Source organism: Erpetoichthys calabaricus, chromosome 3 (genome assembly GCF_900747795.2).
Source record: "Erpetoichthys calabaricus chromosome 3, fErpCal1.3, whole genome shotgun sequence".
Taxonomy (NCBI): Eukaryota; Metazoa; Chordata; class Cladistia; order Polypteriformes; family Polypteridae; genus Erpetoichthys; species Erpetoichthys calabaricus.
Genome location: NC_041396.2, coordinates 226,731,958 through 226,759,733, shown reverse-complemented (window position 1 = coordinate 226,759,733; position 27,776 = coordinate 226,731,958). Strand labels below are relative to the sequence as shown.

The 27,776-nt window shown below is 36.0% G+C and overlaps 1 protein-coding gene across 2 annotated transcripts in view; it reads right to left on the bottom strand.

Moving 5' to 3' along the window:
• Nucleotides 1-568: 568 nt before the first annotated feature.
• Nucleotides 569-27,776, bottom strand: part of katna1 (katanin p60 (ATPase containing) subunit A 1) — a 41,708-nt gene continuing 14,500 nt past the window's right edge. For both annotated transcript variants that reach the window (XM_051924867.1, XM_028797871.2), the window contains exons 2-11: nucleotides 21,510-21,680; nucleotides 19,946-20,082; nucleotides 17,790-17,955; nucleotides 15,509-15,630; nucleotides 13,777-13,882; nucleotides 12,043-12,201; nucleotides 9,168-9,294; nucleotides 5,769-5,900; nucleotides 4,683-4,809; nucleotides 569-1,217 (exon numbers count right to left, since the gene is read on the bottom strand). In XM_051924867.1, coding sequence (XP_051780827.1) covers nucleotides 1,019-1,217; nucleotides 4,683-4,809; nucleotides 5,769-5,900; nucleotides 9,168-9,294; nucleotides 12,043-12,201; nucleotides 13,777-13,882; nucleotides 15,509-15,630; nucleotides 17,790-17,955; nucleotides 19,946-20,082; nucleotides 21,510-21,671 — 1,437 coding nt within the window. In that variant the 5' untranslated portion in view covers nucleotides 21,672-21,680 and the 3' untranslated portion in view covers nucleotides 569-1,018. The remainder of the gene's footprint in view (nucleotides 1,218-4,682; nucleotides 4,810-5,768; nucleotides 5,901-9,167; nucleotides 9,295-12,042; nucleotides 12,202-13,776; nucleotides 13,883-15,508; nucleotides 15,631-17,789; nucleotides 17,956-19,945; nucleotides 20,083-21,509; nucleotides 21,681-27,776) is intronic.

Here is a 27,776-nt window from a genome sequence, read left to right as displayed (position 1 = left end):
TCACAAAAGACACTGCGTGTATGCCACAGAGCCCATTTCAATTTGAACAGAGATTTTACTTGGCACAGTAGAGCTAGTTTCTATGTACGGTTCCACAAGATATGTACTGACAATTTTCAATATAAAATATCACCAAAGAAAAAATAAGATTTAATTTTATGAAAAACAGGCATTTCAAGTAAACTTGTATTTGTAACTTGCATAACAACAACTCTGAAGGACTAAAATTGGAGAAGTACAAGACATTTGTGTGATTGCTTTCTTTTCTGCTAGGCAGGACGATTATACATGTTATTTTACAAGTTTTTTTTTTTTAATTTGTAAAATAATTATAAAATGTATTGTAGCTATTGCAATACAGAGTAGCAAGAATAGTAAAGATATTTTCAAAAAAGGAGAATTACACACAAATGTGTTTGGTATCTGCATATTATCCTAATAAAAAAAAAAAAAACAACCTTTTTTAAAAATCTAGTTTTCTTCCTGTATCCTGCATTATAAATGTGTAGTGTAAAATAATATTTGAGCCACTCAATTCCAGATTAACACATTTTTTAAATTTTATTAGACATAATTTATTGCTCAGTTTATTAAAGCAGTGCATAATTTCATATCTCCTACAGTAATTATTTAACAAAAAAAAAAACAAAAAAAAAAACACACACCTCATGGTTTCTTCTGTCAATTTTGACTAATCTCATGGGGAAAGTAAAAGATTGGAAAAAAGGCTAACTACTAGAAGATGACCTTTTGTTTCTTTAAACCAATGAAAAGACTTTTCAAACTGTAACTCGCAATGTGCTCAATATGGCCCTCACACCCCAAACCAATTTGGTTAATTTAGCAAGGAAGTAACGTCCCAGGTGGCAAAATAAAAATCCTTGAATCGTCTCGTAAGAAGCATTTCTCTTTCTGTTTATCTGCTAAAGAGAAATGCCAACGTGTAGCACCTCTTCATCTGGCAGTACAAAGGACTTTTTGAAGGCAGGTTCCTATTCAAGTCTTTTAAAAGTCAAGCTCAACATGACCCAAATTCAGCTATCCACTTTGCATATTTTTCAAGGTCCGATTCAGACACTGACTTTGACACTTTTTTTAAAGAGCCTTCAAAATCTTTCATGGTGGTTGGCATGTGCATTTCATCTTTGGAAATGTTTCTAATTTCTTCAGGTGTTAAGCCTTCAATACGACGCCGCATAGCCATAAGAGAGGCATCCCTGAGAGGAGATCAAATAGAAAAAAGCTGAAACAGTGTTTTAAAAAAAACAAAACAAAACTCTGGAAGCAGAACAGAATTAATTGTGGTAGATCTTAATGCCTTAAATTGATAAAGTGTGTGTGTGTGTGAGTTATAACTATAGCATAATGCATTTTATTTATATAATTTTTTATGTATATTATAAAAGAAAATCTTGAGACAAGACTATTGCCAAGAGATTTTTTCCCACCCTCCTCTCAACCATTTACGGTTAACGACCCACACCCATGTTTTCCTTACTTAAGTTCCCAATTAAAGAAAACTTATAATGTCCACATTTTGTTGAAGAATTTCATCCCGAAGGGCAAATTGGTTAAATGCATAGCAATAGACTATGCTGAAACAGTTGGTGGCGATTGTGCGGAAGATGAAAACATCAACTTACAAATATCCTGTAGAATATCTACAATCGTTAACACTGTCCGGTCTTCCACCGGCCAAATTACTGTTGAAAGAAGGATGTATGGTAATGTTATTGCGTAATTTATGTATGAGTGATGGGCTATGCAATAGGATAAGAATAGCTGTATTCAAAATTGGTCGAACAATTCTGACTTGTAAAATTTTAACAGGTGACAAGAAAGGTAATGTGGTACATCTCCCGTGGAGAATATCAGACACCAAAGGAGATCTTCATATGCCATTCATATTAAAACGTTCAGTTTCCCATTAGAACAGCTTTTGCTATGACAACTAACAAATCACAGGGACAAACATTCGAAAAAGTTGATTTCTTAGAGAGAAAGAAACGATATTCACTCACACGTTGTCGCAACATAACTCCAAACATGGAATCAAAATTCAATGTAATATTGACGAAAAAAGTTAATTCCAAATATTGTTTTTACTGAAGTTTTACAGTAAAAGTTTAAGAAGTATTTGTGTGTTAATTTCAGAGCCAAACAGAACGAAAATACACTGCCTGGCCAAAAAAAAAGCCGCCACCTGGATTTAACTAAGCAAATAGGCAAGAGCCTCCTATTGGATAATTACTGCATGGGCGATTATCTTTCAGCTGGCAACAAGTTATTTAACCCAATGAGTTGCTTCTCATTTCTTAAACAACCATGTCGAAAGACACATCTTGTGGTCGTGGAAAAGATGTTAGTCTGTTTGAGAAGGGTCAAATCATTGGCATGCATCAAGCAGAGAAAACATCTAAGGAGATTGCAGAAACTACTAAAATTGGGTTAAGAACTGTCCAACGCATTATTAAAAACTGGAAGGATAGTGGGGACCCATCGTCTTCGAGGAAGAAATGTGACCAGAAAAAAATCCTGAATGATCGTGATCGGCGATCACTTAAATGTTTGGTGAAATCAAATCGAAGAAAAACAACAGCAGAACTCCGGTCTATGTTTAATAGTGAAAGTAGGAGCATTTCCACACGCACAATGCGAAGGGAACTCAAGGGATTGGGACTGAACAGCTGTGTAGCCGTAAGAAAACCACTAATCAGTGAGGCAAACTGGAAAAAAAGGCTTCAATTTGCTAGGGAGCATAAAGATTGGACTCTGGAGCAATGGAAGAAGGTCATGTGGTCTGAGGAGTCCAGATTTACCCTGTTCCAGAGTGATGGGCGCATCAGGGTAAGAAGAGAGGCAGATGAAGTGATGCACCCATCAGGCCTAGTGCCTACTGTACAAGCCTGTGGGGGCAGTGCTATGATCTAAGGTTGCTGCAGTTGGTCAGATCTAGGTTCAGGAATAGTATGTGCTCCAAGAATGAGGTCAGCTGCCTACCTGAATATACTGAATGACCAGGTTATTCCATCAATGGATTTTTTCTTCCCTGATGGCACGGGCATATTCCAAGGTGACAATGCCAGGATTCATCAGGCTCAAATTGTGAAAGAGTGGTTCAGGGAGCATGAGACATCATTTTCACACATGGATTGGCCACCACAGAGTCCAGACCTTAACCCCATTGAGAATCTTTGGGATGTGCTGGAGAAGGCTTTGCGTAGCAGTCAGACTCTCCCATCATCAATGCAAGATCTTGGTGAAAAATTAATGTAACACTGGATGGAACTAAATCTTGTGACATTGCAGAAGCTTATCGAAACAATGCCACAGCGAATGCGTGCCGTAATCAAAGCTAAAGGCGGGCCAATGAAATATTAGAGTGTGTGACCTTTTTTTTGGAGGTGACTTTTTTTTGGCCAGGCAGTGTATATAACGCAACATGAAACAATTTTCTTTCAATTTATAATGTTTTACTATTTTTTATTTGGTTAATTACTCACTGTAATGTAAAATAGTTAGGTCTATTATGCATATGTAACAATTCACATGAAAGTAATCTGTTTAAATTGTACATCCGCTTCCCCATACGCGAGTGGCAGAGTCGTGAAGTGGGCATGTAGCACCTGCACGGGGGTTGGCGAGTGAAGCGAGCAGGGGGCACAGCCCACTTGTGTGTGTGTGTGTGTGTGTATATTTATATATATATATATATAAAAAAACAATTTAAGCAAATTACGCATTAGTCTTATGATGTGGTTTTCAAAGACAACAGTCTGCTAAGGGCAAGTTTTCTTTCTTCTATCAATGAACTACGTGAAGTTTTGGTTTTCTTTTAAGGCGCTTTTCCTTAAAATGGGAAGCTCATTCATCCTATAGGCTTATTTTGTGAATCTGTACCTGAGGTATTGATCATTCTAAATAACTTAAACATAACTGCAGTCTAACCTAAGAGCTGGTGAAATGCTAATCCTTAATGTATTTTTTGAGTAAACAAAACTATTGTAAAATTGGAAAAGTAACCTTTATTAGAGGATGGCTGTAAACTTCTGAAAAATCTGCCAGGAAATGTAGGTGTCCCTTATAAATTTCAGCATTTAGTCTGATGCATCATATGATAAAAAAAATAGTCCTGTAGCAGTATATGGTGTATTTTAAATGTTTACTTTTTCACCAGCTGTGTAGATAAACAAGAACTTTGATTAACTGTGTTCATACTGTGTGTATAATTTTACCCTGAGGCCAAATGACAGCTTTTATTTGCCTGCCATCACATCAACAGTGGACAAGCAATATAATTTTTTTTCCCCAAATGTAAATTTTGTTCCATTGTATTACATGTCAAAGACAATTCTGTCTGTGTGTTAACATGTCTGCCAACTGGTTTAGGTTTGGGGGTGCTTTCATCCAAGACCAATTTCTCTGTTGTGATCACATCTTGGCTGTGTGACACTGGCAGTTTTCAAGGGTCCTTTTCATCACATCATATAAAACTATATCAATTGTAATACCCACTATTTACAAGGCATTAATGGAATCAATAATTACATAAAGATGTTTGAAATTGATGTTATCTGGTAAAGTTGATAAATACACATGAAATGGTCAGCCATAAGTAATTTTCACATTTTAGACAAAATGATTCTTTGTCCCTTTATGAAGTTAGTTTATGAAGTGCTCACCTGCACACATTTGTAATATCTGCTCCAGAGTAGCCTTCCATTTTCTGTGCAATTTTAACAAGGTCAACATCAGGGGCCAATTCTAGTTCTTTTAGGTTAATTCTCAAAAGTTCTTCCCTCCCTTTTGCTACATTAAACAAAAAATAAATACATTTATGCACTTTAAATCAAGATACCTACAACAATATTTAAAACAACAAAGACTATCCAAACATACAGTATATACAAACAAAATGAAACTCTAGAATGTATTTAGATGCCTAATTAAAACTCTGAGCTTTGATTTCTATATGGATGAATCTTTTGAACATTTGCATCTCAAATATAATCTTCCAGCAACCCACTTCTGCTACATGCAATTCAGAAATTTGGTTAAGACCCCTGCCTGGCTTCCCTATTTGATCTTCAATATTAAACATACACTATTACATCATGCAATAATGAAGATAAAAGCTGTATTTCAACAACCTACAACACTTCCTTTCATAAGTTCTCCAGCACATTGTTTTTAAAAATTTAACATTCTTTGCTAAACTATAAAATCTAAAATGATTTTGAATAATAGATTTTTAAAGGGTCATAAAAACTTAACTTTAAAGAAAATTGATGGGTTTGAATAAAAATTCTACAAACTCTTATATTTAAAAAAAAAAAACACACACATTAAAGTTGATCCAGGATAGGGAGTAAGTGTAAAGGTTTTATCTAAGTTTGTGTCTAACATATAAAATACTAATAATCTTTATTACTAAGGCTTAGGCAAATGTGAACCTTATAATTAAGACTGCGGATATGCAGCTAAGGACATCCACCAAGCTCCACAATAAAAAAAAAAAAAAAAAAAAAAAAAAAAAAAAAATTATAAAAAACAAAAGAACCACAGCTTTTAAAGCAAATTAAAACTAGTACATAGAACCTTTAAAACTAAATAAAATTTGCTCCACAAAGCATCCAAATGAAGCAAAAATATATACATAGTACATATGCATATCTTACTTTCCCTTATTTAAGAACAGATTACTCTCAAATATAAAATCTCAGGCTTTTAATATAATAAATGAGGATTCATAAGTAATAACATATTACCTGAAGGTAAGGGAATGTAAATTCTTTTTTCCAATCTTCTCCTTAATGCCTCATCTATGTCCCAAGGAAAATTAGTGGCTGCCAGAACCATTACCATTTTTGATGGATCATCATTTTCTGAGGCTCCAACACCTATGAGGGGAGGAGTAAAACAAACTACAGTCTGAAATGGGAAAGATTCGTACATACTGCTAACTTTTAGAAGCAATATTGGGTTAAGGCCATTGAAACAGTCTTGCCAGACACAATGTGAATTACTGTTAACACTACAGTTAACAGATAGTGATTTTTTTTTTTTTTTTTAAACATTACAAAAGGTAAAAATTCAGAAGGATATATTAAAATTTTAATCATACCTAAAAGAATTAATCACTCTACAAACAAAACTCTACTATTCTATTACAAATACGGTAAATCTACAGCAGACATCTTGAAAGGAGATTTTAGAAGCTTGTTTCAAGATGAAAGAACTAGACTAAGTTTAAAAAAAAAAAAAAAAAAAATGTGTGTAAAACTAGAACTTTTTTAACTGTCATTTCTAGGATATCCTCTACGGCCCCACGTTAATTAGCCTGGGTCTGGAAAATATAAATAGTTGCAACAAGTCTTGAGAGGTGGGAAATATACTGTTTATTAGCAATGGATCAACAGCAGCTTTCAGACCGCAGTACAGGTACCAAAATGGCTCTGAAGCATATAACGGACAACTCCAACACAACCTCTTCACTCCCACCCCAGTTTCACTCCAACCTTCTTGATGTCCCCCATGAAGTTTCAATCGTATTAAGTCAATTCGGTCCCTGTCAAGTTCTGATTGAGTCTAAAAATAAGAAAGTCTCAATCGCATTGTTTGGGATTTCATTGGCCCCACCTCACCCAAGTAGAAACAATGAGGGTGGAGTTCCAGATGAAGTTCTGTTGGTATCGAAGCTCACACTTTCTTTTCAGTAAGTCTACAGAACTTTTTTTTCACGTATACACTATTGACTGTCAAGGGCACATGGAGTGGGAGGGATTGACAAGAAAGCTGATGTTTACTTCCACTACCAAAAATCTTGAATTGCTGGGACTGTATCATTGTAAAATTTGGGTTTCCAGAAATGGTATATTGTGCAACCCTAATATATTTATCCATTTTGAATCCAATGTAACAAAAAAAAATGGGTTGTTGGAAGCTGGAGCCAATCCTGGTCCTCTGGGGGAAAGACAGGAACAAACAATTGCCAGGACTGAAACAAGGTGTTAGATTACATTGTTTTCATTTCAACAGATGAATTTTGAATTTGCAGATATGTATATTTAAAACTAATATTTGTGCATATTAATAAATCAAAACATTTACTAAATGAGAAATAGCAATGTAGCAATATTACATTAATAGGAAAAAAAAACCCTCTGCCAATTACTAATTTTATATTCATAAATGCACAAATACAGGCCTAATGAAGATAGAGTGCAGTGAAGCACAGGGGAGTAAAAGTTGGTCAAGCACAGCATGCATCTTCACAAACATGGTGACAGGATAATAACTGACTACAGTATTCAGCACCAGCTCCTTGTAAGGTTGTTACTCATTTCATACATAAATGAATAGTTTTAATATAATATTCTCTATTTATTGCTATTATTTATTGATATTCCTTTATAAAGTGATTTATGTATGCTGCACAACAGATATAAATTATATAAACTATAAGAGATTTTCTTCTCCCCTTTTTTAAATACAAGGTTTCAGGTAATGTAAGCAGATTTGTGTTTCCTATTAATTAAAATGAAGTTATGCATTTTAATTCATTTTTGTTCAGCAGGTTGACTGAGAGGGGCAACTTGACGACAATCAAGTAAAAATTTCATTGTACCTTATACAATGCACACTACTACTAATACAATATGAATGTAGAATGGATTCTGTTTTTGGGTAGGGAAGGAAAAAAAAGGGACTTCTATTATAGTCTTTCTACAGATCCCAAAAATAACTTGTTCAACAAAGATTTTGTTTTAATGGAAAAAAGGAAACAATGCCTGTACTTTACAATGTGAAACTGCAAATAATTACAAACAGCACAAAGTCATCTGCCTCACTGATAACAAATCTGAAATAGACTTCATACTGTGCCACTGATATGCCAGTTACCTGCACTAACAAGACAGTATGTTAACCTTGCTAAACTTTCTAAACAAAGTATTTATATCTCATGCAGCTCCTGATAAAGAATATAGTAAAGTTTAGTAATGGTTTTCCATTGAACAATCACCTACCGTCCAACTCAATCAACTATGCCTCTAACACATTTCTCGGTGAAAGATAAAAGCGAATAATACACTGCCTGGCCAAAAAAAAAAGGTCACACTCTTAATATTTCATTGGACCGCCTTTAGCTTTGATTACGGCACGCATTCGCTGTGGCATTGTTTCGATAAGCTTCTGCAATGTCACAAAATTTAGTTCCATCCAGTGTTGCATTAATTTTTCACCAAGATCTTGCATTGATGATGGTAGAGTCTGACTGCCTCTCTTCTTACCCTGATGCGCCCATCACTCTGGAACAGGGTAAATCTGGACTCATCAGACCACATGACCTTCTTCCATTGCTCCAGAGTCCAATCTTTATGCTCCCTAGCAAATTGAATCCTTTTTTTCCGGTTTGCCTCACTGATTAGTGGTTTTCTTACGGTTACACAGCTGTTCAGTCCCAATCCCTTGAGTTCCCTTCGCATTGTGCGTGTGGAAATGCTCTTACTTTCACTATTAAACATAGACCTGAGTTCTGCTGTTGTTTTTCTTCGATTTGATTTCACCAAACATTTAAGTGATCGCCGATCACGATCATTCAGGATTTTTTTCCGGTCACATTTCTTCCTCGAAGACGATGGGTCCCCACTATCCTTGCAGTTTTTAATAAAGCGTTGGACAGTTCTTAACCCAATTTTAGTAGTTTCTGTAATATCCTTAGATGTTTTCTCTGCTTGATGCATGCCAATGATTTGACCCTTCTCAAACAGACTAACATCTTTTCCACGACCACGAGATGTCTTTCGACATGGTTGTTTAAGAAATGAGAAGCAACTCATTGCACCAGTTGGGGTTAAATAACTTGTTGCCAGCTGAAAGATAATCGCCCATGCAGTAATTATCCAATAGGAGGCTCGTACCTATTTGCTTAGTTAAATCCAGGTGGCGACTTTTTTTTTGGCCAGGCAGTGTAGTTTTCATAAGTCAGAAAAATGAACGAATAAAAATTGTGTTGACGGTTTAAGAAAACTAAAATATCATTACTGGGCAGATGACTATTCTAATTAAATATGAATTTGCAATGCTTTTAAAAGTTATGCTACATCTCACAACAAAAATATTAATTTTATTACAGCTCTCTCTTTACTTTGGAAAGGACACTTTACCATCCATTTGAACAAGTAGCTCTGCCTTCACCCTTCTACTTGCTTCATGCTCTTCTGATGTACCTCTGCGACTGCACATAGAGTCAATTTCATCAATAAATATTGTTGTAGGAGCATAGAATCGTGCCTGTTTACAAATAAAAAAATATGTTACTGAGCACATACAAACCTAAAGAGACTTAATTTTAGTAGTTCATTTTGTAGCAGGAACCACAAACGGTGGAACTGTCTAATTTTAAACACTGCTATGTAGTCTGCTGCACATTTTCTTTAAAAGTCTAAATGTTCAATTTGACTGTCAAATTTAAATTTTAAATGTAAGCATTAAGATGTGCCATTTACAGTAGATGCTATGAAAAAAACAATGTTTAAATAACGGCCATAGTGTGATTTTATTAAAGTCTTGACTAGAGAAATCTATTGATAAAATACTGAAAATGCAGATTCACAGACCAGCTCAAGGAGCAGCAGAATGACAACTTTCATAGCTTTCTTGCTCTTTTTAGACTACCTGCAAAGTGTCAGAAAACACTAAGATTACTTAAATTATAGGTGGCCATTATGTTTACATTTGGTGTGTAATTGAGACTGCTCTAACAGAACAGGACAAAATGTAATTACTAAATGAAACTATTACATGTAACACATATATACCCTGTCCCTGAAAAGGCACTTTGCCACATCTGATTTTAGATGACTGGCTATTTTCACTGTGAATTTTATTAGATCAACCCATGATAGAACAAATATTATAAAAGTAAATACTCATTTACAGTCAGTCATCAATAAATAACATTATTAAACAAAAATAACAAATGCCTTGAGAAATAACCATCTCTGATGCAAGATATATGCTTTGGTAAATCATCTTGCTAGGGCCCAATGCAGATTTTAAAATCCATATCCAATTCACACCAGCAAAAATAAACTACACCCAAAAGGTGACCCTGCAAATAAATGCGGACTAATTTTTCAGCCCAAAATGATCTGTCGATATAAGAACTATATTAGGATGAAACTGGATGCAGCTTATCAATTTCAATCAATCCAATATACTGCATCAACACGTAAACAAAATAATCTTGGTTGCGAGGATTAAACACATTAAAAAAAAAAACAACAACAAAAAAAAAAAAAAAAACAATAAGATTGTAAAACATTTTTAGCTACATCTACCCTACATGTTTAAAATTGACAGCCAAACTTGTAACCCACAAAAATAAGCCCTAAATCTGCTTAATGAAAGCATTTTTTTTGTAACTGATAGGTGCTTAAGCTGATGGTTCCTTCAGGCATCACAAGTAGACCCACACCTGATGCAGCAAGGCATTCCTAAAGGATGACACTGTCATCATGTTCATTTTTAGAATAAGGCTTTTAATATAATGTTAGCTTTTCCTCCAGATATAACAGAGTCATGCAGGGATGAGCCATCCTGTCTAAACAGAATATTTTGTTTTCCAGGAATACAGAATTAACTTGTTTGCATACACTGCCGAAGAAAATACAGTAGATCCTGACTTCTCCTTGCTAAAACTTTTTTTCTCCTTTTACTACCTTACTGTCAGTTGGATTTAACTGTATCAGTGGATTACATATGTCAAATATGTTGGAAAGACCAGCAACCAGAAGCTTCAGTGTATGAATGAGGAGATATGCAAATTAGAGAAGTACATTTACACATCCTCCTATACCTGGGGCAACTGAGGGAACAGCAAGCACATCCAGACCATGCTAAACACTTCATGTGCCATTAACTTGGTGCCCTTCTCCAGATCTAAGCTGGCAATGCTTAATGCTGTGTTTGATCTTTACAAACCCCCCCCCAAATTGGTACTGGCCGGCTGTACGAGTGCCACAAATGGAGGCCCAAGCCCACACCGCCTTTCCCCTCCCTAGCCCGACCCGATGAACAGTAATGGATATGAAGCAGTGTAGGTTTAACAAAAGAGATGCACTATATTAAGCCCTAAATAACCAATTACAGGTTGGCTAAAATAATCATCAGTCTGTTATAAATTTAAACTACTTAATTGATATCTCTAGCTATTTAATATACATACTAAGAGAAGCACTGTCATTCTTAGACAATTAAATGGCTTTAGTTAATATTAACAGGATGAACTAGTCATTTTTTTCTGTAAATAATCTTGTTACTGATAAGATAGTTTTTTTTATTCATGAAATTAAACTGGGCACTGATGAGGTTGCTGTTCAATAGAAGTAGAACCTCCAAACTAAGATTTTCTTTTCTCTGTTAACCAAGGAAAGAAAGGAAGTGGCTTAGCAAATATTTTCTCACGCTGGTCGAGCTGTAAAGACATCAGTCTTGGTAGATTGGCGCCTTTCGACTATCTTAAATAACTACTTATCCATATATTAGTCATTATTTGTCCACAAAAAATACCTTCCATCTATATTATATATCTTATCTTATTATATATAAAAAGACCTGGGATTATGGAAATTGCAAAACAACATTTGAAGACTTTTAGTAAAAGATGTCAAGTTCAGTATTGAAAATAATAATCTTCAAAGAAAGTGATCAGGTTAAACTGGTAAACTGGTTAAACTGGTAAATGAGCATTCAGAGTTGAGAGGTTCACTGTTCCAAAATTAAATTGCAGCATTATTATTTTTAGAGAAATTTGTTAGAACAGAAAGTCTCTACCTAGAATGTGTACTAGGTAGTGAAATAATCTGTTAGTCAATAGAAGTACTGTAAATGTATCCTACGTGGCAAATTAAAGCAAGGTCTTCCTAAAATTATTACTTTTTTGCTCCCCATTCTACAGTCTGTATTTAACACTTGTTAACACATTCTTCCATGACATATTTTTGTAAATATGTTGACTTTTCTATAAGAGCAACTTACCATTTCAAACAAGAGCCGGACTAACTTTTCAGATTCTCCTCTGTATTTTGAGGTAAGTGTCGATGACGAGACATTAAAAAATGTAGTTTTGCATTCAGTAGCTACAGCTTTGGCTAGCAAGGTCTTTCCTGTTCCAGGTGGCCCCACCATTAATACGCCCTAGAAAATAATGCCTTGATTAAATGTTACAAGATTGCCTAATGGGCAAATTAAATTTTTTCTTATTAAAATAGAATATTTCCATTAACAATATTAAGGTTACAAAATACATTCTCACTGAATATATATGGTATTTACTGTACCTATAATGCCATTAATTTAAATATATACAGCAGTTTGCAGCATACTATTAATATCTATACCTTACTTCTGCTGCCATATCACTTATAAAAGTAATTTATTTTTATTATTTGTATAGCACTTGAACTTCTCAAAAGTGCTTTACATAGATAACGGGGAGCCATTTCAACCAGCACCAGCGTGCATCATCCACCTGGATGATGTGAATGCTGCCATTTTTGCGCCAGTATACTTACCATGTATTAGTTATTAGGTGGTGAAGGGGTGAGAGAGAGTCAATTACAGATGGTATGATTATTGGGCCAGAATGGATAAGGCCATGATAAGCAATTTAACTAGGACATTTTGGTTCAGACTCCTCTTTTTTGAAAGATGCCCAGGGATCTTTTGTGATCACACAGAGTTGGAACCTCGGTTTTAGGTTTCTTCCGAAGGACGGCATGAAGTTTTACAGCCCATTGTCCTTGTCACTGCACTCAGTGATTGGGATCTACGCACAATCCACAGGGTGAGTACCCACTGCTGACCTTGCCAACACCTCTTTAAAGCGGCCATGCAAGTACCGACTGGCCACAAACATCCTTAGTAGATTTGGTGTTCAGAAGTGCAGGTAGCATGGCCGCTGGTGAAAGTCTATGTAAGTAAATGTAATCTCCCAGGTATTAACTCATCCATCAATCTTTGTAACCCACATTTCTAGGAGCGACGGACACTGAGCTGGCTCCTGTCAATAATGGAGAATCCACTGCATCCATTGAACAGTATCATCTCCAGACAGAGGAGCAGCTTCAGCGACAGACTGCTGTCAATGTCCTGCTCCACTGACAGACTGAGGAGATTGTTCCTCCCTCACACTATGCGACTCTTCAGTTCCACCCCTGGGGGGGGGGGGGGGGGCTGGGGATAAACGTTAAACTTATACAAAGTTATTGTCTGTCTGTATACCTGCATTGTTATCACTCTTTGATTTAATATTGTTCTTTATCAGTATGCTGCTGCTGGAATATGTGAATTTCCCCTTGAGATTAATAAAGTATCTATCTATCTATCTAAAGGGTCACAGGGAGCCCAAATCTGCTTCAGTAAAATTGGAAACAAGGCAGGAATAAATTGGGTGGTGCCAGGTCACTTCAGTAGACACTTCTATCTCTCTCTTTTTTTTTTTTTTTTGGCAGAATGAAAATAATCTATTGTTTCCTTTTGTAATATGTATGCTGAATCAACACTACATTAACTCCACATTACTCTCACTGACCCAAATTATGAATACATAATTGATACAGAATGCCCATCTTTGAGACGTAAAAAGAAATCAGAGGCCCCAGGGAAACACCACACAACCTCTACAGAGAAAACAATGCCGAGTAAATTCCTACAACATGACATATCTTATTCTTTGTTTAGCTGCATTAGAAGAAAGTAATTATTGCTTACTTTCCATGGTCTCCTAATTCCTTTAAAGAATTCTGGCATCCACATTGGTAAAACTACTGCTTCCTTAAGTAGTTTTTTGGCCTCTTCCAAGTCTGCTATGTCATCCCTATGAAAATGAAAAAAAGATTAAAAAATTTGGCCACCATCTTTGATTTTATATGACACTAGGTTTAAAGTGGCAGCAGCTCTTCATTACAGAGGCTCTTCCTTAGCATTCCATTACATTACTTTAGTTACAATAGTTTATCCTGCAGTGCATCATTTATTCATCCTTTTCTAGAGTAAAATATTCACAGTTGAGCAACGGTCTTCTAGGCAAACATTCATCTATTTTCACATCCTAATTATTTAAGATCACACAGAAGCAGCATCTATTGCGACAACATTGCACACAAGTAGAGAACCAATCCTGTATGGTTTGTATAATTTGGTACATGCACACACATATTCACACTCACTTGTACTGAACCAATTTACAGTTGGTAATTTACCTAATACATACCTTTTTTGATATAATGTAATAGCTTCTGTGTACAATAAGCAGTGGTGAAGTTAATAACATTACACAATTGCAATGGAACTGTGGTTGTTACTAATGAAAGTCAGTTTATCAGTGGCTTCTTCCCCAAAACAGAAATGGTTTAACAAGTGGAGGTCACTGACATTTTTCCCTCTTCATCTTTTCTGACTTTGTTTCACTAGTTTTGCATTTGGCTACAGTCAGTGTCACTACTGGTAGCATGAGGCGAGGCCTGGACCCTACAGAGGTTGCACAGGTAGTCCAACTTCTCCAGGATGGCACATCAATACATGCCATTGCCAGAAGGTTTGCTGTGTCTCCCAGCAGAGTCTCCAGGGCATGGAGGAGATTCCAGGAGACAGGCAGTTACTCTAGGAGAGCTAGACAGGGCCGTAGAAGGTCCTTAACCCAGCAGCGAGACCAATATCTGCTCCTTTGGGCAAAGACGAACAGGATGAGCACTGCCACAGCCCTACAAAATGACCTCCAGCAGGCTACTGGTGTTAATGTCTCTGACCAAACAATCAGAAACAGACTTCATGAACGTCCTCTAGTAGGCCCTGTGCTTACTGCCCGGCATTGTGGAACTCAATTAGCATTTGCCATAAGATACCAGAATTGGCAGGTCCACCACTGGCACCCTGTGCTTTTCACAGATGAGAGCAAGTTCACCCTGAACACAAGGGACAGACATAAAAGGGTCTGGAGAAGCCGTGGAAAACATTATGCTGACTAACATCGTTCAGCACAACCGATTTGGTGGTTGGTCAGTGATGGTCTGGGGAGGCATATCCATGGAGGAATGCACAGACCTCTACAGGCTAGACAACGGCACCTTGACTGCCATTAGGTATCGGGATGAAATTGTTGGACCCATTGTCTGACCCTATGCTGGTGCAGTGTGCAGTGGTCCCTGGGTTCCTCCTGGTGCACAACAATGCCCGGCCTCATGTGGCGAGAGTATGCAGGCAGTTCCTGGAGGATGAAGAAATTGATACCATTGACTGGCCCCCACGCTCGCCTGACCTAAAACCAATAGAACACCTCTGGGACATTATGTTTCAGTCCATCAGACGCCACCAGGTTGTACCTCAGATTGTCCAGTAGCTCAGTGATGCCCAGGTCCAGATCTGGGAGAAGATCCCCCAGGACAATTTTTTTGAGCATTTTATTTAAGAGAAGAAAAAGAACACAAACATGAAGACTACTAACCATTTCACATTGGGGTTTTGTGATATAATATCTCTTTCCAGTGCTTCCACTAAATATTTATCATAACCTGTCCCATCAAATTTTTTAACTTCAGTCTCTGAAACATCAGCAGAGGGTTTGATCTGCAAAAAACAAGTATGATTAGTTGAAAAAATACTTGAATAACTCGGCTTTTGAGAAGAATCTATAGTGGTAAGGACAAAATGAGCAAGAGAGGTGGGTGGGAAGAGTCAGGGAGAGTGGGCAAGGAGATGGGATACATTGCTTTGGAATCAAGGAAGCCTACCAAAATGGCTTGCAAAATAAAAAGTGCCTGATAGGTGTATGCTTCTCATACAAAAGTATGTACAATAATGACAACAATGTTGAAGCAAAACGGAGATGCTATTTAAACTGATGCCAACATCTGAACCGACCTATATATCCAAACGAATGTATCTCAACCAATTATTTTTATATATATTTTTAGTACTGTGCAAAAGTTTTAGGCAGGTGTGAAAAGATGCTGTAAACAAAGAATGCTTTCAAAAATTAAAAAAGTGTTAATCATTTATTTTCATCAATCAAACAAACAAAATGCAGTGAATGAACAAAAGAGAAATCTAAATCAAACCAATATTTGGTGTGACCACCCTTTGCCTTCAAAACAGCATCAATTCTTCTAGGTACACTTGCATACAGTTTTTGAAGGAACTCGGCTGGTAGATTGTTCCAAACATCTTGGAGAACTAACCACAGATCTTCTGTGGATGTAGGCTTCCTCACATCCTTCTGTCTCTTCATGTAATCCCAGACACACTTGATGATGTTGAGATCAGGGCTCTGTGGGGGCCATACCATCACTTCCAGGACTTGTTCTTTACGTGGAAGATAGTTCTTAATGACTTTGGCTGTATGTTTGGGGTCGTTGTCCTGCTGCAGAATAAATTTGGGGCCAATCATATGCCTCCCTGATGGTATTGCATGATGGATAAGTATCTGCCTGTATTTCTCAGCATTGAGAACACCATTAATCCTGACCAAATCTCCAACTCCATTTGCAGAAATGCAGCCACAAACATTCAAGGAACCTCCACCATGCTTCACTGTTGCCTGAAGACACTCATTATTGTACCGCTCTCCAGTCCTTCGATTAACAAACTGCCTTCTGCTACAGCCAAATATTTCAAATTTTGACTCATCAGTCCAGAGCACCTGCTGCCACTTTTCTGCACCCCAGTTCCTATGTTTTCGTGCATACTTGAGTCGCTTGGCCTTGTTTCCACATTGGAGGTATGGCTTTTTGGCTGCAACTCTTCCATGAAGACCACTTCTGGCCACATTTCTCTAGACAGTAGATGGGTGTACCTGGGTCCCACTGGTTTCTGCCAGTTCTGAGCTGATGGCGCTGCTGGACATCTTCCGATTTCGAAGGGTAATAAGCTTGATGTGTCTTTCATCTGCTGCACCAAGTTTCCTTGGCCGACCACTGCGTCTACGATCCTCAACGTTGCTCCTTTCTTTGTGCTTCTTCAAAAGAGCTTGAACAGCACATCTTGAAACTCCAGTCTGCTTTGAAATCTTTGTCTGGGAGAGACCTTGCTGATGCAGTATAACTACCTTGTGTCTTGTTGCTGTGCTCAATCTTGCCATGACATGAAACGGTCTTCCACAACCTCACCTTGGTAGCAGAGTTTGGCTGTTCCTCACCCAGTTTTAAGCCTCCTACACAGCTGTTTCTGTTTCAGTTAATGACTGTTTCAACCTACATGTGACATTGATGATCATTAGCACCTGCTTGGTATAATTGGTTGATCATACACCTGACTATAATCCTACAAAATCCCTGACTGTGCAAGTGTACCTATAAGAATTGATGCTGGTTTGAAGGCAAAAGGTAGTAACACCAAATATTGATTTGATTTAGATTTTTTTGTTCGCTCACTTTGCATTTTGTAAATTAATAACAATAAACAATCATTATTTATATTTCTGAAAGCATTCTTTGTTTACAGCATTTTTTCCACAGTACTAATATATATATATATATATATATATATATATATATATATATATATATATATATATACACACACACACACACACACACGCACACACACACACCCCTGAACCGATGTATCAATCTATACGTACATCTAAAACCGATGTATTCAAATGAATGTATATATTCAAACCAATGTATCTGAACTGATAAAGACCAAATACTGTATATCTGAACCAATCTTTTTTCTTGAACGCCCCCCATAATAAATTTATATATAATAAACACTAGTAAAAATACCTTATCTTTAGCCTTCTCTCTTCTAACAGGCCTTCCTTTATCACTATTGCCACCTCGTGGAGAGGGTCGATGTTGATTTTTTGGTGCTGCACTTAATCGATTATTATGATGAGGTTTACCTTCATTATAAGGGAGAGGCTGTCTTCTAACAGGACAGGGAGAGTGTCTTGAATTACAATGAAGAAAAAAATGAATACTGTTCATTCAGCGTTTGTTTAGTAGTACAGCTCTTATATTTTAACTCAATATTCTACCACTTAAGACATATGGGTTTTAAGGAAATTTAAAATTCTCTAAAACAAAATAGAATAAACATTTTTCAAAAAGTAGACTTTAAATGCTAATTAAAACAAATACTAATTTATATTATTAGTTAACTAAAAAAAAACAATTCACAGATTAGTAATTAGTTTAGAACTCAGAGGTTATTTCACACGAATAAATACTGTACATATGAAAATTAAAATTCCTGCATGGCAAACAACAAAAGGAAATAAAGTATTTAGATTAAAACCACAATATTTTAGAAGTCATAAAATTAAAAACAGTCAAAATGTACACAATTAAGATCACCTATCCAGAAAGCTAATATATGGTTGTAAACTACAGTATATGGAACATATTCCTAAAATGCTACTTTCCAATCATTTTTTTGCCTCTTTGTACAACTGCAAATTGTACATCTCAGTCATTTAAAGAGTTTATAATAGCTTGAGTGTATTTGAGAAAATGGTCCAACAATACCACAAAAGCACACCACTAGTATAATGAAATCTCCATAAGACTACTACAAAGAAAAAAAAAAAACATTATTACATAACCACAGCAGTTCTGGCCATGATTTTGAACAGTAATCACCCCATTATTAAATGCATTTTTTTTTAGGCAGACACATTGTAAGTTACATGGAACACTTTTCACACTATAGAAATTCCCAACGTTTATAAAGGTATTATAGATTTGTATAACACGAACATGGATTGCAGTAATAATTAGAACATTTATCACATAGCACAACTGAATGCTAGGTCAGTTCCTAATTTTTCATATGTAGATTTATACTAATGGAAAAAAAAAATCAATCTTAAAACCCCATTACTTTACCCCAAATATGTTTAATACATTGCTTCAAGGACCATCTTGTAAGAGGTTAAACACTGACATTTAACTGTTTCAGCACGAACAAAACACTCCTTTCACTGTGCTGTTAAGCTTATCAAACTCAAACCATTAATATTTACATAGTAAACTAATAAAACAAACTTCATCAATAAGGCACAAAATACTAAAAACTCAAAATCGCTTTTTTTTTAAAAGAGGTAGAAATGGTACACTGTATCAAACCTGTAGCTGAAGATATCCAGATTTGGACACAGTTAATAAATGTAACTTGCATATTCTCTTAGTGTTTGAAAAATTCAGTTTCCTCTCAATTCCCAAAAAAATTCTGATTTGATGCGACTTAATACTCTACATGATAATTTTTCCAACTACTTGGACACAACCCACTTTTGGGTCACCAGCTCAAGTAATGAAAAAACACGTTTCAGCGGCTAATAGCTCATGAATCTCACCCAGGTGTGCCCTGCACATACTAAAATGTATGTGTAGCATTGCACTAGTTACACCAAGGTGGAAAACTCCCTGTGCTCATCAATATTAAATTCCATTTGTCACTACACCAAGGAGGAACCAATCCCAACTCCACCCACCCCTTTTTTGGTTGCATACAGCATTTCTGTATTTTAAATGCTTTTCAGGGGAAAATGTTGCAGGGTTGTCAGTGACTAAAACCAGTTCCAAAGGTCAAACAAAGCTGAGAATCATTGTTCTATAATAACCTAGTACAGGCAACTTTCATCATTTTTGTTCTGAACCTCAAATTGACAACAAATGGGTTTATGGAGGGATGCTGCTTGCTGGGGTACAAACAATTTTTGATTTAGTCAGGACCAGTAAGATACTGGTATGACCAAGTCACTGGGGATATCAAACTACACAAGTGATATCATGGGAGCTGGAAGGATAAGAAACTTAAGGAAATATCAGAAAGCTTAAACTCAAAATCACTTCAATTACTTCACTCTGTTGGATAGTTAAAGTAAATTGTTAATTTTACTTCAATGAAAATGGTATCGTGTCTGAATGATACGTACCTGCGTTCAACCTGAACTGGCCAAATATCTTCATCTTTGCTTGCAGGTTTAGATGGAGCGCCATCTAAATTAAAACTTTCAAGAGTTGCCATAATTTCTTTAACATGTTTGTTTTCTTCACCAATCTCTTGCCAAACCTGTCAAAATATTAAACTTGCTGTTAATTTATACAGAACTAATACTTACAGTACCAAAAGATACAGAAATATATGCACAAATAGTATACATAAATTATCAAAACTGCTTGTAAATAAACATTTGCTCATATCTATTACGTACACACACTGTTGAAGCTATATAACACAGAATCTCGTACAAAGGACACCAGTTGCTTGAACTCCATTTTAAGTTTCCAATACACATAAGACAACTTAAAACCTTTACATTAAATAATAAGACAGATTTTAAATCACTCCAGTAAGAAGGAATTTGGGAGATTACAAATTGTGAAGCTGGGTAATTCTCCACTAAGAAGGGTGAATCCAAACTCATGGACTCAACATATGAGCTAGCACCCCACCAGGATCAATTCAAGTCTGATTTATGCTGAATTTACAAGATTTCACATGCACAAAATCCAATGTAATCAAAACAAAAGTGAAGAGGCACGAAACATCAATTGCAATGGATCATCTCACAGAGCTTGTAGTGCCTGTAACTACAGTAGAAACCCTATTTACAATTTTTCAAAAAATAGAATGCAAAAAAAAAAAAAAAAAAAAAAAACCATTCAAGTTAGTTAAAATTTTAAATGCAGGAAACTTGACAACTATTTGTTAGAAAAGTTTTTTTTATATATATTTCCACCTCAGAAATGTTTGTGGTACTGATGATATATTTTGAATATGTCCCGATTTTTCTTTTCTTCATTTGCAAAATTATTTTCTCTTTGTTTCAGCCTGCTATTCATTTTCATGAATGCTAGCAGGTCTGAAAGGATGGTACACATACATTAAATTACAGGGAATGGGGAAATGCCGGTTAATTCAATTACAAAATACATCTTGTATGCATACCTTTTGCAAAGATTTCATTTTGTTGTACATTTGCACAAAAGAGCACACCATTTTCATAAACAATACAGTCTGACAGATCTGAGGTAAGTCTGGCCATTTATTATTTTTTTTGCCAATATAGGTTATGTCATTACTTAAATGAAAGTGTAGCGAGGGTGCATTTTTATAGTATCAAATAAGGAGTACTTTTGAAGAGCATTTGTTTTTCTTGTAGTGGCAACCTAAAACACTAAGTTCTACTTGAATACTTTTTCACACTATATAACCGAGGAAAATTCTGGTATTCTTTCACAATCATAACCATTTTTTTAGTTAAATAAGCAATTCAAACCTTGTATATGTTATTGACATATGTGTACTTGTGTCATCATCTTCTGGGAGTAGACTCTTATCTAGCACTTTAGAGGGTACATAGATACATACTATTTACTGTTTTTGCCAACTATGCAATTACTACAACACTGGAAAAAACTCAAACTGAGTATCATGATAAAAATAAATTATCTTGCTAAATAATATTATCAACAGCACATTGTACAATTCATTACCTGTTGCCATTTTTGCTGTAATGTGGTATCTCTCACAGATAAAAAGTACTTCTTCATTTGATCCAGGACACCTTGATAATAAACTAGGGCAGAACTATAATTTCCAAGTAAAGCATATTCTCTGGCCAGTTTCACATTTTCATTGATTTCCAGGAGACTCATCTTGTGGTTCTGAGGAGAAAATGAGCATCTTTAGTGTTCTAGTACTTTAACATTTTAAAATACAACGCATTTAAAAGACTAATATTACTTTTTTAATAAGGCACTGAAAGCACAAAAAAAACAAAAAAAAAAAAAAACGAACAAGATTTTACATAAGCAAGAACTCAAATGTTTCAGAATTTCAGCATATTTAAATATGAGCAATGACTCAAGAATTTAACAATTGGTTGGTATATACAAGAACTGAACCATAAAAAAAAATAATACGTATTTGCTTTTCTCTGCACAAAGATGATCTAAAAACAAATACTAAATTGTTTGCAACATTCATCACATAGCTAACAGGTATAATTATAAATATGCAAAAATATAATGTAAAAGTAGAGATCGTGGCATTACTATAGTCATTAGGCCTTTTGCAAAATCAAGAAGTATAAGTGCCGAGCATGACATGGAGAGATTCAGAGTGCAGTCCAACAATTCCAGCAGGAATTTGCCATCCATTCAGAATACATCACTCCATCTTCTTTTCTGCTTATCTGAAGTCAGGATCATTCTAGATGGAAAAAAATAATCGTGCAGAGAGCATTTGTCTTTCACAAATGTTATCTTTGTACTAGTTTAACATTGTCCATATGTGCAGAGGGAACTGTGACAGGGCCAGCCTGAAGTCACATACACAGAAGAATGGTGCTGGAGTTTAGAAGTGGTCTCCTCTTGTAAACACACCTTCTCTGTAACCCAAGGGGCCAAAGCTTACAGCCGGCTGGCCATGTTAAACAATGTGATGTAATTGAACAAAATCCTGATCTTTTGAGAAAGTACTTAGTTGGTAGAAAATTTATAAAAAGGTAATAAGTGTAATTTTTTGTTCATTGGGGGTTGTAAAACAGGGACACATAGTAACATTTCAACTTATCAGAATATTTAAAGCAACTTATTTAGACTCCTAACAGCAGGAGAAAAAAAACAAAACAAAAAACCAAAACACGCAGACACATTAAAAAAGTGTATAGGCTTAGTTTCCTTTGTTTTATTTAAAAAAAAAAATGTCAAAACGTAAAGTAATGATTTTATCAAAATAAAATGTTTCACACAAGTTAGTGGTACCTAATGGACCAATTTCCTAAAGTCAAAAGATACATTAGACATCTTACAGTGAACAATCACTTGTCCCTGAAACTCTGTTAAAAAAAACAATTTTCCTAAAATGTATAATTTAAAAAAATACTAAAATTCGAATCCAATGCTACTAGATTTGGATTTAATTCAGTCATTTATATTAACCCTTCAGCAACACAGACAGTGAAAACAGAAGATGGCCTGACAGCAGTGATGCAGGAGAAGTGGCACACTTCACTGGATGCATGGAGCTAAAGTATAACAATGGCCACATATGGGCTATCTATGTTAATGTGAAGGCAAATTTGAGAGTCCTGTCTAGTGATCAAAAAAAAGGTGGGACCAAACAGGAACCTAGTCTGAAGAAGTGTCAAGTTAGAGAAAAAGAGGTACTAACAAGTGAAGAGAAGCCAAACAGGAACAACTCTGAAGTAAATGTTATTTTAGTACAGGGGTGTCCAAAAAGATCTTGGTGGGCTAAAAGTTTTCACTCAAGCAACTTTAAATCAGTAACCAATTACTGCTGCTAATGAAATGTAAATCTTTTATTGATCTTTATTTTTTTTTATTTTTTTTTTTTTTTAAGATTCAGAATGCTTTCTTTTAATCTTTAGCCAACTACAAAACAATGTAAATGTAAACCGAGCCAAAACATAAGCCAACTCGATTTCTTTTGCATCCGCGTGTTCATAATACAATATTGGCTTCAATCAAATATTTGCAAAGAACAAACCAAAGATCTGAGAAATACAGATCTGCTCTTATCCACCACACATTTGGAAGATGCTCATAGAAAAAATAAAAAGGAATAATTCTAGAAATGCCTTATGTTTGTACAAACAACCCACAAACTTAATGTTTCATTATCAGGAAGAATTGGATTCTATTTACCGTATATACTCACGTATAAGTCGGGTCTTGTAACCCGAAAAAAAATTTGATCATAAAAATCAGACCCCAACTTATACGCCCGTCAAAAATTATTATTTATTTTTTATTTTTTTTAAAACATCTGCTTGCCTCCAATCTTGCATCAGTTTCTCAGACGCATCGAATTTTGTTGCAGCAGCATAGTTACCAATTTCTTTCGCTACCTTAACGACGTTTAGTTTAAAACCAGCTTCATATTTTCTTCTGATCGAACACTCCATCATAGATAAGGGATGCTCTTACAATAAAGGTGTATGAGGGTGTGAGATACAAAAAACAAATCAGTGCAAACGTTGCTTCGGAATAGTTTGGGTATTACTATGTGGTCACGTAGGAGAGAGAGAGAGAGGTTAGGAGCACACGCTGATACAGTGCATTGCCACACCCACATTATAAAAAAAAAAAAAAAAACAAACTGTGGTTACCCTCTCAGGACGGTGTTAACATACAATATCATAATCTCTTTGACCAATAGTACGAGTTTTCCCACATTTGACTTATACGACCGACATTATAAAACACCAGAAATTATACGGTAAAATCAAGTCCCGACTTATAGTCGGGTCCGCGAGTATATACGGTAAGCAACTGGTTGGATGAAAAATGGTGGACCTTCCAAAAGCCAGTTGGAGTCCCAATCATGGTCATCTGATCACGTGTTAACATGTGCAGTCTTCATATGGCTTTTCATATGCTTTTTTGATACAGATGACCTAAAGCACTTTTGTTGCACAATTCCTTCATGCTGACATAGGTGAAATTGTATTGGAGTCTGCTCTCATATGAGTAAGAGTTTATTCAGCAATTCCAGTGTATCCGGCAAACTACAAACAGTAAAAATGCAAGTAATTCTTTAGTTATCACCATAGGAGTTGTGACTTTTAGCCCTAGTCACGGATTAAAATGTACGCAATACCCAATTCCAGCAGTGAACCACACATCTTGCACAATGACACCCAAAAGCCCACTTAAATGCATGTGCTACGACTGGCTCCCACCACAAGTACTAAACACATCCCATTCATTACACTATTCCCAATTAACTATGCAGAGTCTCTTCAGACCATCTACTTTAGTAAGCACAAGATGCAGTAAAGAAATAGTACAAATGCATGCAAATAAACACCAGTAGTAGAACCAAGGATTAAGTTACAGTATTAAGTTATTTCTTCACAAGCATGGTGTTACTATATATACACACACACAGTATTTGCTATATGAAATTGTGTTCTAAATTTTAGTGTTTCCTATACATTTTTAAAATTACATAGCCAGTCTACCATAGACCATAATGGAACCTTACAAGGCATGAGGTGCCACTGGAAAATAAAAGCAGTTTAAAGTTTCAAAATAAGAAAACATGATTTCCATGTTTCTGACACATGTGTGTGACAACAAAAAGATCTGGAACTAATCATTTTATTGCATATTCCTGGTACTATTTTTCTTGAGGTAAGGAAACGTTTTCTATTCACTTGTATGATATAAGTGGCCTTCCTGAGAGGAGGTCTCACATAAATACAGAACTAAATCAACACAATACCAAGCATGTGGGGTGACCAATTCAGTGTGACTGTATCTTTCAAGACGCAGCCAAACCATGGGAGGTGAAAGGCTGTTGCGAAATAAGGTGAGCACTGACCTAGCACTCACAGCTGGTATTCTATTAAAATGGCTGAATCTCGTAATATTGGTACTTTTTGGTTTGAAAATGACACACATAAGCTATTTTACAATGTGTGCATCATCACAAGATGGGGATAAATGCTTAACAACATTATTGGTGTTCAGTAAATTTTTAGGCTTTTATTGTCCAAGCATCCCATACCCCATAAAGTTTCAATACAAAATGTCAAACAGCTAATCAATTTCCTTTGTATTTTTATGTGTCAAATGTATATACTGTATACCACATTTGTGAAGAAATAACGTACAACCTGAAAAATACTGGAATCATCTTTTAACTTAACGTTCTAACTAACCTTCTTGACTACTAACAGACCTTTCTTCATTCATATTCTTAACAAACGGTTTTTAAAACAATTCTTAACCAACAATTTATGTTAGCAAGCACAAGTGATAGCTGGTCATCCTCTATGGGTTAGGTACTTGTGATTGTGACTATCTAGATCAGGGGTGGGCAAATTCATTCCTGGAGGGCCGCAGTGGCTGCAGGTTTTTGTTCCAACCCAATTGCTTAATAAGAAGCACTTACTGCTCTAGAAACACTTCTGCTTCATTTTAGTTCTCACTCGTTAAGATTAAGACTTAAATAAGCAATAAGGGTTCATAAACAGCTGCATTCTTGGTTTTTAATTGCTCCTTATTAGCAATAAGATGCAAATGACAAAAGAAACCAGCAGTTATCCATTTTGCTTGTTACCCTTTACACCTGTGTGTATTTATCATGCACTATTTGGTTTAATTAAATACTTGGAAGGAAAGAGAAGAGAAAAAAGTGAAGGACTGAGAATTACCCATCCGTTTTACACTTCAAAGTATTTGGATGTTATCCTTAGAATGGAAAAAAAAATCTAGGATATGAGAATGACTTGACATAGCAGAGTTAAAGCACTAACAAGCCATGAAATGTAATTATTGGCAAGGATTGTTTTCTAATTAAGCAACTGGGTTGGAACAAAAACCCGCAGCCACTGCAGCCCTCCAGGAATGAATTTGCCCACCCCTGATCTAGATGAACGACTTGATGTATACCCGCAACACTGTTTTCCGAAATTGATCATGGTGTCTAGCAGAAGGCTGCGGTTTCCCTTGCCTTTCAGTAGCCTTTGTTAATGAAGCATCAGGGTTCCCCCACATCAGTTATGTCTCTCAGCATCTTATTTGTCAGCCACTGCATCCATCCAGGAATAGGGTCTGCACTAACAGGTTGCAGATGGTCACGATGACAGACTTTTTCCACAGAATATTATTAACCCAATATAGAATGGTTTACAAGCATCCAGAACTAACCAAGGTGCCCGAAGTTTTGGAATGTGACCTTTCTTGCAACTACTGTCTCTGATATAAAACAAGTCACTGACAGTGTACTGCTTCTTCATTTCCACAAATATACTTCAAACAGACATCCTACCAGTCAATTCCACAGGTTCTAGTACTGTGGAATCTCGAAACGTGTGATCAGTTACTGAGCCCCAAACCACACATTCAGGCTCTGGGGATATTGTAGTATGTCCAGCATCACCCTAGAAACTACATAATCATGTCCAGTTACTCCTATTATATATAATGGTATAGGATCCGAACCAATGACAATTTTTCCTGAGGTATGAATAGTGAGGTCCAGCACCTTTCATGAAATCAGACCTAGAAAAAGTGAATCATGAATGGGAGCAATGCATATTTCCCAATGCACAGTCTGGTTTTCAATACAAATTTTCACAAAAATATCTCATAACTGTCATCTTTTCAGATTCTGCAATGTAAGCAAACTTTTTCGATTTCAGAGCACCATTTAGCTGGAAGGAGCTTACAGGTTTCCACTGATTTTGTTATACATTCAGCCCCAGTATCAACCACAGTTTGTACCTCAACTCCCTAAAGAATTATAAAAACACTAGGTCCTCTGCTCCCAGCTTTACCTACATGCAGAATTTTTGAGTCTTAGTCTCCCTCATCCTCGCTGAAGAACATTCCTTGTGACACTAAGCCTGCAAGAGCAGTTTGGTTCATGATGGAGCTTGGATGGAACTAGGGGACCTTGAGCAGTGTCTATGAAAGTAACCATCTTCACAACAGTAACACTGGGTTTTATTTTCTCTGGGCAAGCTAAGGTACTGAACCATGTGTCAACATCCAGATGAAAATGTCCAGTGGATTTCCCTACCTTTGTGAACTTCAAAAAGCACTTTTTCCTGGTAGTTCCTAGTACTCACTGTCAATTCTATATAGGAGGGAGAAGGAATGCGGCCTAGCGTCACATGAAGTTTATCCACCTTTTCCCCAACAGCATTTCGAACTGGCCTTCAGTATCAGAAATAGAGATCTGCATCCTTCAAACACTAAAACTCACCTCATCTTCTGCCAAGTTAG